At 32.6% G+C, this 16710-nt stretch overlaps 1 protein-coding gene across 4 annotated transcripts; it reads right to left on the bottom strand.

The window, feature by feature from the left end:
- Nucleotides 1–1910: 1910 nt before the first annotated feature.
- Nucleotides 1911–12987, bottom strand: GONST1 (golgi nucleotide sugar transporter 1). 4 transcript variants are annotated; one of them, XM_088806056.1, is made up of 11 exons: nt 12818–12982; nt 12452–12482; nt 10945–11106; nt 9086–9317; nt 8802–8941; nt 6957–7086; nt 6284–6382; nt 4529–4683; nt 2964–3080; nt 2441–2538; nt 1911–2350 (listed from the first exon to the last, which is right to left on the bottom strand). In XM_088806056.1, the coding sequence occupies exons 2-11, from the start codon at nt 12460–12462 to the stop codon at nt 2298–2300; spliced, it is 1197 nt and encodes a 398-aa protein (XP_088662182.1). In that variant the 5' UTR covers nt 12463–12482; nt 12818–12982; the 3' UTR covers nt 1911–2297. The 4 variants fall into 4 exon arrangements, with proteins under 4 accessions (XP_088662182.1, XP_017982820.2, XP_088662184.1 ...); XM_018127331.2 differs by lacking the exon at nt 12452–12482 and having other exon boundaries at nt 12818–12987; XM_088806058.1 differs by lacking the exons at nt 10945–11106; nt 12452–12482 and having other exon boundaries at nt 12818–12987.
- Between the last annotated feature and the right edge of the window lie 3723 nt (nt 12988–16710).

The raw sequence follows: 16710 nt of genomic DNA, 5'->3' as shown, positions 1-16710 counted from the left end.
AACAAAAATGACTTTCTAATAAAATTACCTTTTCATATCTTACATGACAAGATGCTTCATCTCCTTTTAATTTCGAATTGAACAAACATCAGGGGTATTACATGTCATTTTCTAGTAAGAGCAAAGCATGCATATTTTAAACATATTAGACATCTCTCACCTTAACTTTTAATTGAAAAAATTGAAAATATTTAACCTTTAATTATTACAATTAAAATATTTAACCTTAAATTGACAAAAACCTAAATATTTTGACTTTAAATTGAACACTTAGTCGTAACTAAGTAGTTTAAAACTTTGGACCACTAAGGTCAAAAATTTTCGGATGTTAAGTCCTGATCTTGCTTCAAAATGTCTAGATTACTTATAGAAATTTAGCAAATTTCCTGTCCGTCCTTTATGGACCCTTGTCGCCACCAGGCCCACACTATGTTGATTTATTATTATAAATTCTACTTGTACATGTACCCTCCTTAAAAAAAATAATATCCAGCGACTATTTTTTTGCATTTAAATTGAAGTTTGAAAAAGTGCATACATAAATTACATTAAGAATTTGCAAAATACAAGGGTGAAAACAATAAGGTCCCCAATACAACAAAAAGAAAAGGAAAAGAATTAAGTGACATCACCCTTACTTTGTTACCAAAAAAAAAACCCAGATGCCAAACTCATTGTAACTCCAATCGTCCCCCAGACCAAGATTTGGCATCAAACTACACTTGATTGGAACCAATTGACCACCCCATGTTTTGTCTTCAGTGAGAACTGGTTCATAGATTCCCAGTGCTAATAACGCTCAAACGTTGTCAATTATGGTGAACTTTGGTGTTTTTTTGGTCAGTCAATTGTAGTGAACAAGGAAACTTTGGAACAACGTGGTATAAAGCTTTGGTCTTCTTTCTCCTGGTTTCATGAAAACAACCCAAACTTTGGACCACCAAGGTCAAAAATTTGCGGTTGTTAACTCCTAATCCTTCTCAAAATGTCAAGATTGCCTGTAGAAATTGAGCAAATTTCCCTTCTGTCCTTTGTGGACACTTGTCGCCACCACATCCACTTATAGTGAACGTTTCTTTCAAGGATAGACGAAGTGATGCCCGTGTGCTACGTTTGGGACGGTCAATGTTTTTTTTATTTAATTTTTTATTCAATTGTTGGAAATTTGACAAAATAAATATATAATGATGCTGAGCAAAATGCCCATAGGTCATTTACAAAAGAAAAAGAAAAAAGTTTAAAAAAGACACTTGAAAACTGATAAAGCGAAATTAAATTAAACAAATCAAAGAAATGAAAGCAACAAATATATAGGATAACAATCATATTCTAAAATTAAAACTCACCTTAATTTACTCCATTTCTAAATCCTACAAACAAAAGGAATTTGAATAATTACAATTAGTTTAATATAAAATCATATAATAAAATGAAAATTTTACTGATTAAATTGGTCAATCCAAAAAGAAAAACTCTTAAAAAATTTTTGAAAATAATAAGAAATTGACAAATATAGCACCCAAAACAAAAGTATAAATGACACCACCAAAGTAAACCTGACTCATGCAAACAACTGAGGGATCCACGTTGCGAAACATTGAGGCTCCACGTGACGCAAACTATGGTCCCTTTGGAATTTCCTCAGATGAGAAAAATAATTTATTACAGATATTCTGTAATTTTATCTTTCTAAAGTTTTCTTTACTTTTTCCCCAACAACCAAACATGAGATAATAAATTTCGAAAATATTAATTTTTCAAATTTTGCCGTATGTAAATTTCATCCGATTTTATTTCGAATGTCTCTTAACTATGTTGATTGTTGATTGTTGATTGGTTTGTTATTGATTTATTCCGTGGCTATAATAATATTTTAATTATTATAAATTCTACTTGTACATGTTACCTCATTTAAAAATTAAAATCTCGCGTCACTTTCTTTGCATCTAAATAGTAGTGTGACAAAGGGCATACATAAATTACATTAAGAATTTGCAAAATACAAGGGGGAAAACCAATAAGGTCCCCAATACAACAAAAAGAAAAGGAAAAGAATTAAGTGGTGGCACCCTTTCCTTTGTTACAAACCAAAAAAAAAAAAAAAAAACAGATGCCAAACTCGCGTAACTCCAATCATCGCCTAGACCAAGATTTGGCACCAAACTACACTTGATTGGAACCAACTGGCCACCCCGTTTTCTGTCTTCGGTGAGAACTGATTGATCGATTCCTAGTGATAACAATGCTCAAAAGTTGTCAGATGCAAAGTTACACAAAATGCAAAACTGTACTCAGGATTAAGATCTCTCTCGCATTTTGGCTCTTGCAAAAAACACTCCTGCCAAAAGACCTGCAATATCCATTTCATGTTATAAACAATAAAAGGAACTTGGAAACGAGGTCAGATACTGTGTACTTTGCTTTGTGTTTGATGGCATACCAAAGAAGATGCTGGCAGAGTTCTCCAAACTCGTAGGGACTTTGAAAAGAACAATACCGGCAACAGAGAGAGGAATTTTATTCAATGATCCTACGAGGCTGCAGATAACAAATCAGTTACAAGACCCATCCAGTACAAATCCATTTAAGCAGTAATTATCACTCATCTAAAGTAAAATCAGTGGTCCAACATACTAATTCCACAAACCAATCCAATTTGACATTGACTCGCAACTGAATATATTTAAGGACTCAATGCGACAAAGACTTTAACTCTGTGAGAGCTCGTCAGATTGCAGACTACAGCAAACATGAATAGCATTTACAAAGACAGGTCAGTTTGCAAACATTGCCTCTACCCTCGGCATAACTTAACTTGTATATGAATTGCACTTTTGCCAACCAAGAAATTATGCAATGTAACACTGTCACTCTCAAAAACTAGAAATGTTGGTTTTTCAGTCCGATCACGCAAAGCTAAATTTAACTATGTACAGTGGCATTTAAGCCCCTTTTCATCTTACCTGTAGGTGGTAGCCCCTGTTTGATGAAGAAACCACATTGAAGTGAAACTGATTGCCAGACCCAAAAATCCACTTAATGTCATTACCAACCAGAAGTCAGGCATCCTTAGAAGTGGTCTGTCAAGTAAATACAAGATTGTGAGATTCCATAAGAACTCTTAAATAACAAATATATCAGAAATCATGGTTAAGTCGAAGTAAAAATGGTTGTCGCAGGTTAATTGCAAGATGGCGTGAGAGCTACCATGATTTTCGTTTCAGTTCAACCTATGAAATCAATAACAATAAGCCTGAAATTTAGTGGCATATATTGGTGGAGCTTGAAAATTAAAAATTGACTTATTTACATCTTAGCATGGAAAGATTGGTCTTTCAAAACAATCTTGCATGGCAAAAGTGACTAAGAAGGTTTCACATATGAACATTGAATTGGTATAGAAGCAACCTCAAGTGCATGCAAATAAATGCTAGGAATAGTTAGGTGTATTTGCTTCTTTTGAGGACACCATAATGGGGGGACAACTGTTCAAGAACTCTGATTTATGAGTGGGAAAGAGGATCCACAAAATGATATTTTGATTTAGTAGGATGTGATGCTGGTAAGCATAACAAAAAGCTATCAATGCAAAAAGTTCATAATAATAAATATGGATCGAAAAATTCAGACTGATGCAATTTTTGGTTTTATAAAGAATAAAGGTAGAATAAATAGGGCAGAGAATAAGAAAAGAAAATAACATAAGGATAACACCACGAAGGTCGGAAAAGCTTATACAAAAGCTTTCAAATAGCCAAGCAAAATTTGAAGTGCTGTAATGGGCTGTGATATAATGTAACTGTAAACTTTTAGAATAGCAGAAGTTGAAAATTATGCTGAAAAATTAAAATAAAAAAAAAGGACTTCAACCAATGAATGTAAATTGTAGAAGGAAAAGAGAAGGTACAATACTATTCAAAACACAGATCACAAGTTGAACAGGTGATGTAATGATAGTGCTTATATCGTGTACATCTAGCAGAGAGAGTCAATGAAAATTTAGGGTTTACAATTAAGACAACCCGTTAGCAGCATACAGTTGTCCCTTGTTCAATTGAATTGATACTCTGGAGTGCCTTCAACTAGTCAACTCTAGAAATTTCAAGCAATATCTCAAGCAAGAAACAAAGAGACATTCCCTAGTTAAATGTCTAATCCATAGAACATGTTAAGACCCTTATAATTTGCTACATTTGTAAAATGAACACTGACATAAAAATGTATCATGTTACACAGAGTATGATGGGGAGACTCATTCAATTGTCATAATAACTAATGGAATCCAACTAATATCAAGTGAGTTACAACATCAGACCATGAAAAGAGCATCTATGTTTATAATAGATAAATAAATTGTTATAATATATTTATTTATAATGAAAAGATACATTGTTATAATAACTAATGTATCCTGTTACACAGAGCAACCATATTATTTACTGTGAAAAATTACCATAAAGCAAATAAATGGAGAAAATATGCTTTGAAGTTCTAACATGAATAATGATAGGGGAATAAAAACACTCACGTTGTACAGAGATAATCAACCTCCCTGAAAACAAAAATAAGAAGAATCCCCAAAGGCAATGAAAGTGTGTTATTAAGCAACACCATTGAAAATTCATTCAAGTTCCCAGATTTGGTGACCTGCTTTGCAGTATCCATGACTCTACGTAGGGTCAGCTGCACCAATAAAAATAAATAGATGAACAATCAGTCATTTATGATTTTAGATTTAAAAGAAAAATGAATGAACTAGAGAAGACTAAACAATTTGCCAGCCATAATTGCAAAATTAGGAGAAAAACAAAGCATGAACCAGGACTAGCTATATTAAGTATCTACAAATGGAATTTGCAACTATATCGTAAATCTACTTTTGAGTGTTCAAGACTGAGACTTGAATTCATGGCACCACTTATTACAACCTTTAGGATGCACGACCAATTGAAACTTTGGCAAAAAAACCCAGTGAATCAAAATAATCTGAGACCTTAAATCCCAACAAATATGCTACATGGATGTCTTAAACATCTCTACTATAACATCAGCATTGCTCTATATGCAATTTGAGCCTACAGAAGCTTCCCCAAGAAATATTCATTAACTTACACAAACACAAGCTTCTGATCATATTTACACTCTTGTGGTTTTAGATGCTTACCTTATTGAAGATTTCTAATGCACATGGTTTTGCACCCAATAGGCATGACAATAAAGTACCGATATGTTAACATGATATTTGATTTAGTACCAAGTGATTTCTTCTATTTAACATCATGGTACATTATTTCGAAATAGATAGCAAAGAAATTTCAAGAAAATTTTCACTTATTCTATTTCCATGTTTTTATCTGAGAATTTCGTGTATTTTTATCTATTCTAAACATAGAATGTTCAGAATCAATTATATTTTATTAAAACTTTTGCCAATTTCGTGTTTTGATTGCATTGTGCAATCCATTTTTTTTATTGTATCTACACATTCTATTTTTTTTTTGGGCTGCTAACTCAATGGAAGAGTACTCAGCTTTTGGTGTGGCTAGCACCTTTTACACATTTGTATGAAGAAAGGGATTTGTTCATACCATTGGTAGAGTTTGTAAGACCACGACTGATCCTGAAAGGAGTGGATAGAAAAAGAGCATGTTCTATATAATAAATTTAAAAGCACTATAATTTGAGGGAAAAGGGCTAATTCATTATTAACATACTCCATTTCTGCATACAGATAATTTATCTTATTGCTGCAATTAGATACTCAAATTTACCTTTCATTTGTACAAGGAGTAGGCTTCTACAATACTATTATCAGACTCCAAATGAAGCTTATTACATCAGCAATAGATTAATGAAACGATGTTTTCAAGAAGAGATTGTATTGATTAAATCATAAAACATCTTCTGCCATCCAAAAATTTCACACAACTAGGTGCTTTTTTGCCAGATTAAGTCACGTAGGCTTAATTAAAAGCATCCCTTGTATTGTTCTTCAGAAAAAGAAATTTTGTGCAGTCCAAAATTCAAGTTGCTTAATTAATATTTTTAAAACTATAAAAATTTAAATTTGTAATACCACTGTATTGGTAAGTCAATTTGCCATTGGAATGAGATATCGACTAGCAAATGGAAGCACAAGCAAAGACTTCTCTTTTCCAATATCAGATGAGAAAATAGCTCAAACTGATAAGACAAGCCCACAAAACTGTGACTATGACCTTTGTTAAACAAAAAAAATCTTAAAAGTTAAAAATTGAAAGTCATAACATCATTATATACTCACAGAATACGATGCAGTTAAGAAGCAGTTTATAATCTGCCATGCATATCCAATGGCATGAAATGATAGATCAGTTATCCCTCCAGAAACTGCTGAAATAATCTGCACAATACAGAGGTAAAATCTTGTTAAGCTGATTTCTCTTCAAAATGAGCATGTTATGAGATATCTCGCTGTTAGATAAGACCATCTTCAAAAGAAACCCAATTTCTTATAGAGACAACCTGAAATGTGATTTAGAAGTAATAATAGGCCAAGTACATAGGCGAAATCATGTTAAACTGATTATTTTCCCGATTGACTATCTTATAAAATATCTCTATCTGTTGGATAAGACCATCTTCAGAAAGAACCTGATTTCTTATAGACACTCTAGTCTGGTGGAAAAATCCTTTTGAACTTTCCACAAATAAATGGACAAACCCCCAAAGCAACTTGATATTGTATTTCCTAGAAGGTAACAGTGTAAATGATACAATTTATTTAAAATTATTTCTTTCTTAAAAATATGTGTTTGATTGAAAAGGAATATAGGGGGAAAATAAAAATTATTAAAGAAAAAGGAGATACTATGAGAGGCAGCATCAAGCTAATATAAGAAGAGCAATATGTTGATTAAAAATTATTCTCAATTTCATATTCACATTTCTCGAATAAACTGAGTCAATTAACATACCATTAAGAACAAAGCAGTCCACACCCTGCTATCATGATGCTTCTTAAATAGATACATTTCACCAACTGCAGTAATTACATTAGTGACATTCTTCAGGACCGTGACCATGGCTACATTAATATATTTCAAACTGCAGAAAGCAAAAATTGCAGTTAAGCTACAATAAAAGATGAATTTCCTTTGAGCATTGACCAATTATTCATGACAGCATTCTTTACGCAAAAATAGCCTTTCAACACGATGCAATTAACAGTGGCTAAGCACTAACAACTGAATGTTCCAACTACTCCCACCTCAGATAATCTCTGGCAAAATAACAAGCAGAATCAAAATGCTATAGACCATATGATTTCTTGAGTTTTCCAAGAAATTCTAAAACTAAACATCTAAATCAAACATGTAAAATTTGTGATTGAAATCAAGATGGATTTCATTAATGGACACATCCTAGGCAAAGCACAGATAACAAGCAATCAAAACAGTAATAATTAAATATAAGTTAAAAACTTCACACTTTAAGGCATTATTGCTTTAGGAATATGACATTTTAATGATTCACTATTATTGTAAATAATTCCAACCTAATATTTCTATTTACACCAGAGAACTCTAACATTTTTTTCCCTTTTTGAATGAACAGAACAACTTTACATCACTCTAAGCATGAGTGTCAAGCACAAATGTGTCTAGAAAACAAATTCTCTAATTCAGCTCTTACCCAAATATGCAGAATCAGCCATAACAATCAAATGGCATCCCCCTTATAGCCCAGACTAAATGAACCATAAGTGAATAGCACCAAATTTTTGTGTCATATGTCCTACAGGAATGCACCACATTTTCTTTTAACTGAATCTGATGTGCAATTTAAATATCTGTGTCCACATCATTTTTGACAATAGGCTAAAGCAAAATTTATTAATCACTAGAAAGAATAATTTCTAATAGAAGTGGCAAACACATAAAAGAAGGAAGAGCCATAAGTACGTTATAACCTTCACGTAAAGATCCAGAAACGAGTGTGGAAATTCTAGGCCAGTCCCATTAAATATATTAGACATTTTCAAGTTTCATGGTCTAACAAGATTTGGAAAGAAATAGCAAACGATGAACTTAAGAAACATGGTTCAGTTTCCAGATGTAACCATATGAAAAGGTTTTCTAATGCAGAGCCATCAGCAAAAATCAGAGAGTGAGGGAAGGAATCTATGACATGCAATATTGGAATTCATCCTGTAGTAAATCTCTCTTTCTTTCTTATTTTTCCTGTCTTTCCCAACCCACAGCCTTCACCTTCAAAGTATATGCAAACTCCAACTGAGACACAATTTACGCTTTTGAAATGACCAATTTAGACTCTATTGAGTATTGTTGAGTTCTATGTTGTTTTTAGTTAGAGTCAATTAACGACAAGAAATCGACGTGGGAGACAAAAGTCTTTTCATTTTTCTTTTAGGTTAATTAACTAGAGGTAAAACTTCTTGCCAACAGGAACCTTGATTCACAAGTGGCAATATCTAAGCTTGCATTTGTAAGTACCAAAAAAAAGCTACAATTCAACTATAAAGATAGACAATTATCCTGGTAATCCTGTCTTTAAAAATAAAAACATAATAAAAATAAAACCTGAAAACCGAAAAACCCTTGAAAACAAAAGTATGAAACAGCCTTGATGATGTTAAGCAAAAGAGGACTAATTTCTTCAAATGGTAGCAGGTTACTGATTCACTAGTACTAAAATTACAAAATCGAAATTTTAAATATTCTTTCAGCTGATGCATATATAGAAATAGAATCAAAGAAGGATTCACCAAGATGACCATATACAAGAAATACACGTCATACCTAAACATGCTTGTAACAAGCATCCCGACAAATATGACATTCACAGGTAACCAGACTTTAATCAATCTCCACGTTAGTGGTTCTGTCGATATTAGGCCCAAAGAACTCAGTATAGAGACAATAACAACGGATATAAAGTTCTGCAGGCAGAAAGAGTCAAGAGCTTGTAAAGAGATCGAAACTGTTTTTGAACCAATATATTGACTCGCACATAAAAAATTTGCTGCTATGATATAAAATTAAAAATCCTAGCATAACTACGAATATTAGTTAAAGTAAAATACCTGGTACAGCATCAAAGATATCCCCGCGTTGAAATCATAGCTAGAGAGCACAAATTTGTTTACCAGTATCATACTGCAGGAGGAAATACAATATGCAAGGCCAGATAATAAGGCCTGATTTTGTATTTTAACTATCTTGTTACTACGTATTGTTTTATCTCTGTCCTTTTCCAACTTACCACTCTCCAGGTCCATTTCATCTTTTTCATGGACCTTTACTGCAGATAATGACCTATATTAACAAAAAATATTAATCAATAGCCACTATTAAAAATCTCACATCTCATTGCATTTGCTAAGTTAAATAGAAAATTATTATAAAAAAAAGCAAGATATGCAAAGCTACAAACAAGTTGAACCCACTGGAGAGAAAAGGAATGGGGGAGGGGGACCATGGGAACCCTTGGGGAAGGAAAAGACCTTCAACATTTTTAGAATTACAATAACTATACTGCCACTTTAATTCCAAGTCACATCAGAGTACCCAAAGATACAACAAGAATTGATAGGAAAAAAAAAAAGAGACGACGAAATGAAGCATATATAACTGGTAACACGAAACTAACCAACTAATGGGACTTTTTCCTAATTGGCACTCTATACTCCTGAATTATCCATCAAATCCTTTGTTCAGAAAAAGAGAAAACCATATATTCTTTTACGTTTGAATAGAATTCAACTACCTTCATAAGGAATTTCTTGGTTCAGCACCCATAAATGATGAACTAGCCCATGTTCGACTAGTCAAACAGACAAGCAACTGTATTTAAAAATGATTCTGTCCTGCACTTTTATTTACAGTTGTGTAATGGAATGCATTCAACCTGGTTCCTCAACATGCACCCTCCCTCCACCCCCCCGCCCCCCAACCATCTTTCACTTTAAAGCAAAATGAAAAGGAAAAAGAAAAGAAGGAAAAAAAAATCAACACTGTACACGGCTGTTTGAACAAAAAGAAAGATACAATCAAGCCTCTCTTACAAGTATTAGCATAACTGACCAAAGTAATTATAGCTACTGCTGATAGCAAATGCTTTTCCTATACAACTAAAGTACTAAACCACATCTGGAAGCATATTCAATTTCCAGCCAAACAGGCCAATCTTTTCAAAGACACCTCCCTCCAATCCTCTCCTCTCCACCACCAAAAACACCCCCATACAAAATAAATGGAGAAAAGAGAAATCATGTATCTATAATGTTAAGAACCTTGTGTTTTCATCACACACTCACCAAAAAAAATTTAAGAAAAAAAAAGCATACTCATTCTTTAGTTCCTAAACTAAACCACATCTAGAAGCAGTGCAGTTTGAATGATATTGATCTGTGGCATCACCCTCCCTCCTGTCTCAGCTCCCCTGCCCCCTCCCCCCAAAAAGTACTCACCATCAAACACAAGAACCACATAACAGTCACTTTTTTCCCTTCAAAATTAAACACCATTTTAAAGCAGATACTAGCATGCAACTTATTTGGTAACTAGAATGAAAGTTATCTTTCCACGCCACCTTCCTTCCACCCTCTATCCTCTCTTCTTCATGCCCGAATACTCCCCATACAAAATGAATGGGGGGAAAGTTCAAGTAACAAAGCCATAAAGTCAAAAAAAAATCCCTGTGTTTTTTTCATGCATTAGAAGCATTTTTGAGAAGCATTATACAGTGTGGAATCACATTTACAGCTGAGAAGGGAAAAGAATTTCTAACAAAAACACATATTACCCCACATTCAACAACTTAAATTTGAAGAACTGTAAAGGAGGACTGAATAATATGAGAAGTGTTATCAGAAATGCAGAAGCAAAATAAATCACTTAAGTACACCAAATGTAACCTAATCCTTAAATAACTAAACCATACCTGCTAACTACATCTCTTCTCACTGGACTAGAGACTTGATGTCCCTGATCTAGCACCCCATTTGACTCATGAAATTTAAGGGAAACCATACTGACATTTTCGGCGTGATTTCTTTCAAAAGGAGCATCAGGAGAATCTAGAGATGCACCTATTGACAAAGTTCTTCCAAACAAAAGACATATCCAAGCATCAGTTTTAAGCTACAAATTCAAAACTGTAAATTTACAGAATCAAGTATAGACGATAACAGTAACAGAAACAATGGTTAAGTAGTCAAATTTTAATGTTTCAAATTACACAAAATGTAGCACCAAGAGTTTGTTCTTGCCAGAAATAAAGTCAACAACTAAAAGGCATGATGATGAATCAGGGAAACTAAAGACCTAGGAACCAAAAGAAGAGGATATAGACAACTATATTTGTTGAACTAGACAAGCTTTACTAAACCTTCAGTTATTATTTCCTTGTTGCTTTCGGAAATGAAAATTATCTTATAAATCATATTAATTTCATTTTTGACAACAATAATTCCAAAATCATTTAGTAATACCTGCACTACTTTCTTTTCAACATTTTGACTCTTTTTAGATGATGCTACAAATTGCTTTCTTCAAAAGCTTTCAAGGAAAACTATTTCTGCTTCAAATTGATACTCTGAATTGAGTTTTCGCACGGGGCACATTAAAGAAATTTGCATAACATAGATGCATGCAACAATGGTGATCCAATTGCTAAGCATGCAATGGAGCTAGAGGTTCATCAAAAAGCCTATGCCTTTACCAATAAAAAGGTCCTTGATTCCAAAAATATAATCATAGAAAAATGGTCATTACTTTCTAAATCATATGTCTATCAGCCAACAAGACCTAAATGACATCTGCATACCCAGTTTAGCTCAATCATGTTCTTCTATATACGATTTTGAAATATATGATTAGCCCACATTAACAAAAAGATACACATAATCAAATTAGCAAGAAAATTTAAAAAAAAAATTGGTACAGCTAACTTAATTATACCTACAAACAGACCTAAGTAAGCAGATTAAAAGATGTACTTTTTATTTATGTTTAGAATGAAATAATTACCATACAAAGTTTCCGAATATTTGATCTTCTCTGATTCAGTTCAGAGTTGATATAACTCATCAAAAACAAAAGCCTTTTATATGATATAAAAAACTAGATCAGCTGGTGCGATTTGTTATCAAGCCTAAATTGTAACTTACCACGGTAAGCATTACATATTAATACTAGCATTAAATGTAACATACACTTTCAAATTTAAATGTTGATCAGCACCTTATTTCTAAAAAAGGAAAAAATACAGATAATTAACAGATAAATTTATTATCAATATCCAAATTTTATAATTTAACACTTGGATAAAACCCAGAGCTAGATAATTACCCACTTGATGTTCATAAGCAAAGAATCAAACTTTATAGTAACAGCAAAAACAAAAAAAAAATCAGAAAAAAAAGGGAAAACCCGGAAAGAGAAAATACCTTGAACCCATCAAAGCTCAGAACTTGATAGCTTTGTATGCAAAAAGAGCATTCAAATTATATATATATATTTAAACGTAAACTTCGAATAATCAAAAAAGAACCCACCAAAGTTCAATGAGTGAGAATCCAAAAAAAAAACAGAGAAGAAGATTTGGAAACTGAGAGGACAAAAAAGTAGAGACCCTCTTGAGATTTGAGCGAGAAAATCAAAGAAAAAGAAGAATATGAGAGCAAGTGGAAAGGCCTAAGAGCTCAAAGAGTTTGATAACGTATACAAACAGATGGCTCTTCCTTCCAACTCCCAAACTTCTTTTTTTGTTTCAGATTTGAAAAAAGATGGGAAAAGATTCTCTTTTTTAATACCTTTTTTCCTTTTTGGTTTTGAATTTTCGTTGTTTTCGCGTTGGGTCGTTGAATGCTTGAACTTGTTTTCTTGTCTTTGGCCTCATTACGTGTTCAGTTGCCTTTATTTGCTTAATTGGACCCTGCCCACTGCTCCCACACTGCTCATTACCTAAAACAACCAATTCAAGATTGCTCCTTCCAACCACCTTTTGTCTTTGCTAGCGCCAATATATCCTTATACACCCTTAATAAAATAATTTTAAATATAATATTTTAAAAAATCATTATTTAAAAAATTTAAATAATTTTTTTAATTTTTTATTTTTATTTAAATCAAATAAATATTTATATTGCACCTGAACATTTACTTCATTGATTGATGCATTATTTTCTACTTAAAAAATAAGATTCGAATTTTTCTTTTTTAAATTATATATAAATTCTACTCATCAAAATTTTGTACAAAATATCTTATATCATATGTCACTAAATTATTTAGTATAGTTAATAAGTTAGAAATCTGATATCATATAATTTCATATTTTATATCTATATCATATTATTATTTTACAAATAAATATATTGGTCAAATGCATTTTTAATCTGCGGCGATCGAACTTTTGACCAAGCCAAAGGGCTTGGGATTGTGGGTACTAGAGTGGCCTAAAGTCCAACTGATTGGAAATATTCATTCAATTCTACTATGTGAATTGTCCTTACCCTTTTCCTCCATCCCATCCCATTTACCGGTGTTGAATTATTGGCATCCTCATTCATCAATTATGGTTTTTTAAAAAAATTCCTCTTCCTACACAAAATAGCTGAATGAATGCCGGATCAGTAAAATTAAGGGGCAGTAAATCCAATTTTACATGCACAAGTTGAATTCTATTTTACTGATAGACTCAATGGTAAAAAGTAGGCCATTTTCTACCTTTTTTTTCAAAATTTACCACTATTCAATTCTGACTGCTTCATGATTGAAACAAGAATTTTGTTTTTTTTTTTTAATGTGTAAATAAAAGGTAGTGCCAAATTAGTGAGGAGTCGTCCAATGTTGACCTGCTAGGCTATTAGGCTATTAGGACAGCGGAGCCAGTCAACCCGGATGGGATCATCCTTCCTTCTTCAACCACCTTGCCTGCCAGATTAATGGCTAACACTAATCTGTATCAACTTGCTTCTGCTTATTCTTCTTCCTTTTTTTTTTTTTTTGGGTTATATATATATATATATTGATTTATTTGAGTCTTGCTCTAACACTGTCTTACTCTTACAAACACATACATTGACATCTTGTAAAATTATTTTAAATTCAAAGATATTTGTATTTTATGTCTTAATTGGACATAATTCGACCCAATTATAAAATTATAAAATTATATACCTTTTAATTTTACCATGATATAGTTATAGTTTTACCCTAATTAAGTTTTTGGGCTATATGCTCTTCTTCTTCTTTATATTTTTAATTTCACCTTCTTCCATCATTCTATTCAGATTTCAACTAGCTAGCATATCAAGGCTGATGCTGCTAGGATCTTTCCTAAACTGGAAAAATGCTAGCAACAACCAGTGACAGGGTTATCTGGAGCTAAATAAATGTTTACTTTATGTTAATCAGTGATTGCATATTTTTGGCTTGGTCAGGCTAGGCTGACACATCTTATACCAATTTGCCAGTATGGTTCAACATTGACATTCTATTCATTGGCTGACTTACTAAAATAATGGCTAATGACAATGAAAAATATTTTGTTTATTGGCAATTTAAAAGCAACACATCTTTTATTATATATAATAATAAATTCATTTTATTTATCTTAACAAAATAGAAGGACTTATTACAAAAACAATATATCCGAGAATAAGCAGAAAGAAGGCAACAGAACTTTCTCTGCTTATTATGAAAACAAACAAGATAATTTTTGCAAGAATCCTTTTGCTTAGCTGTAACCCTGAGTTCACAGCACCCAAAGCTTTGCAAATTTCAAACCAAAATTTACCACCTGTATTTAAACCCAGTTTTTCTAGAAGTACCAAAAAACATTTTCATGTCCTCACTTTCTCCTCCTCCCATTTTGATGGAGAGGAAAAGGAGATTGGCCTGCCTTCAATACCTTGCAAACCAATGATAAATTAAGGGCGTAAAAAATGGCAATAAGGGATTCCTTGGTACTTCAGTAGATGCATGTAATCTAGACCTCTGGGTATAAATTTAAACCCTATTCTTAAACATCCATTCAGATGTGAAAGAGCATGGAAAAATCCCCATTTTCTGCCATATGACATGCATGTTCTTTGAATTTCTTTTAATCAATAAGCACATGTTCTTAACCTTTTCTCCATGAAAGTGGAGTATACGCTGCCTTTCTGGAATCTGAACCACTTAAGGTTATGCAAGAAACCATTGGCACTGCCAAAAAGTGAAAGACAAAAATGGAGGATTATTGGAGCAGAATCCACTTTCCTATAGTGGCATGGAAAGTGAAATCAGATTGGCAGTCCTAATTCCTAAGCCCTGTTGGGACTCACCAAACCCAATATGGTAGCCTTCAGCTAAAATATCAGAAAAACTCAGGTTTTTAGATGACTAAAGTTAGATATATAAGCATTTAGGAAGTTTGGTGGGTGGAAAATGACCACATTTAGAGTCATTCTCTTTTACGTAGAATACTAGAATAGTTGGTGATGGGCTGCATGTGTCAAATAAAACAAAAAAGTTTTGTCAAAAAAAGTGCACAATGTGCAGCATTTTTGTTCATACACCTTTTCAGATACTATCTTAAGTTAAACAATACCAAATAATCCTTTTTTCATACAAAAGTTCACCTCTCGTCTGCTCGAGTTAATTTAATTAGCAAGGAGAAGAGTCTATTTTCTTATTAATAAGAATTTAAATTATTAATTAGAACATTTTGAGAATATAATCCTAGTAGATCCACATGAGTTAATTTAGTTAGTAAGGAAAAGAGTCCATTTTCTTGTTAATCGAAATTCAATCCTTAATTGAAACATTTTTAGAATAAAATCTTAAATGCATTAAATCGATACAAAAGAATGCATTTTCAAAAAATTTAAAAAAAAATAGATTTAAACAAAACATTTGAAAATATTCTCTAACCGTGTTATCAAAAACAAACTTATTCTTTTATTTTTGAGATTTTTACCTGAAATATTTAAACTTAAAATTAAGTTGTAACTTGGAGATGTCTCCTTCCACCCTTTGATTAAAGTCAAGCACAGACTGCCAGGATGTCTCTTAGATGCAGGCTTCTTGTTCCCTGGTGTTTGAAGTCATGGGTCAGGTTCTAATGATAATCCTTTATTTCTGGAAAGGAAGAATGATTGGGGAAATGCAGAACAATATGGAATTCCTCAGTTGAGAAAACAAAACACACACACAATATTTCAAAGAAAAGAAATTTTCTATGTTTGATACCAATACAAATACATGAAATTTTTGTAATGCCCTTTTGGTGGTAGACGAGTCTACATCAGTAAATTTCCTTGTCATCATCTAATTCCGACCATCCAACACCCAACTAACTTCAAGTTATCATATGGCAAGCAATCATAAGGTAACATGGCTCTAAGGCCTTGCACACACACACACACACACAAAGTTAAAATCTAGTGTAAATCAATCTTTCCCAATATGAAATTGAATGCATTCAAGCACCTACAAATCAAATCCAGAGACTAGCTACAGTATGATACATTGCCCATAACATATTTCTTCTAGGCATTTTTCACACTAATCGGCTCGAGCAATACCACTTATATCTTAGACTTTTGTTATCTAAGAAGAAGCCTTTCATTTTGTAACAACACTTTTTGTGCTGCTTGGAAAGTCAAAAGGTTAAGATAGCTAAGCATATTCAAGGTCCAACTCCATATTGCTTCATAAA

Source organism: Theobroma cacao, chromosome 1, assembly GCF_053813885.1.
Source record: "Theobroma cacao isolate CCN51 chromosome 1, ASM5381388v1, whole genome shotgun sequence".
Taxonomy (NCBI): Eukaryota; Viridiplantae; Streptophyta; class Magnoliopsida; order Malvales; family Malvaceae; genus Theobroma; species Theobroma cacao.
The sequence above is the reverse complement of the archived record's forward strand: the minus strand, read 5'-3'. Positions and strand labels throughout refer to the sequence as shown.

Bases quoted from the DNA above. Each gene is read 5' to 3' on its own strand.
- GONST1 (XM_018127331.2), bottom strand. From the start codon at position 12,903: ATGAGGCCAAAGACAAGAAAACAAGTTCAAGCATTCAACGACCCAACG. The intron at 11,107-12,817 runs GTATTAAAAAAG...TTTGTTTGGAAG, and splicing joins AAAACCAAAAAGGAAAAAAG to AACTTTGTCAATAGGTGCAT. The intron at 2,351-2,440 runs GTATGCCATCAA...TGGATATTGCAG, and splicing joins CTCTGCCAGCATCTTCTTTG to GTCTTTTGGCAGGAGTGTTT.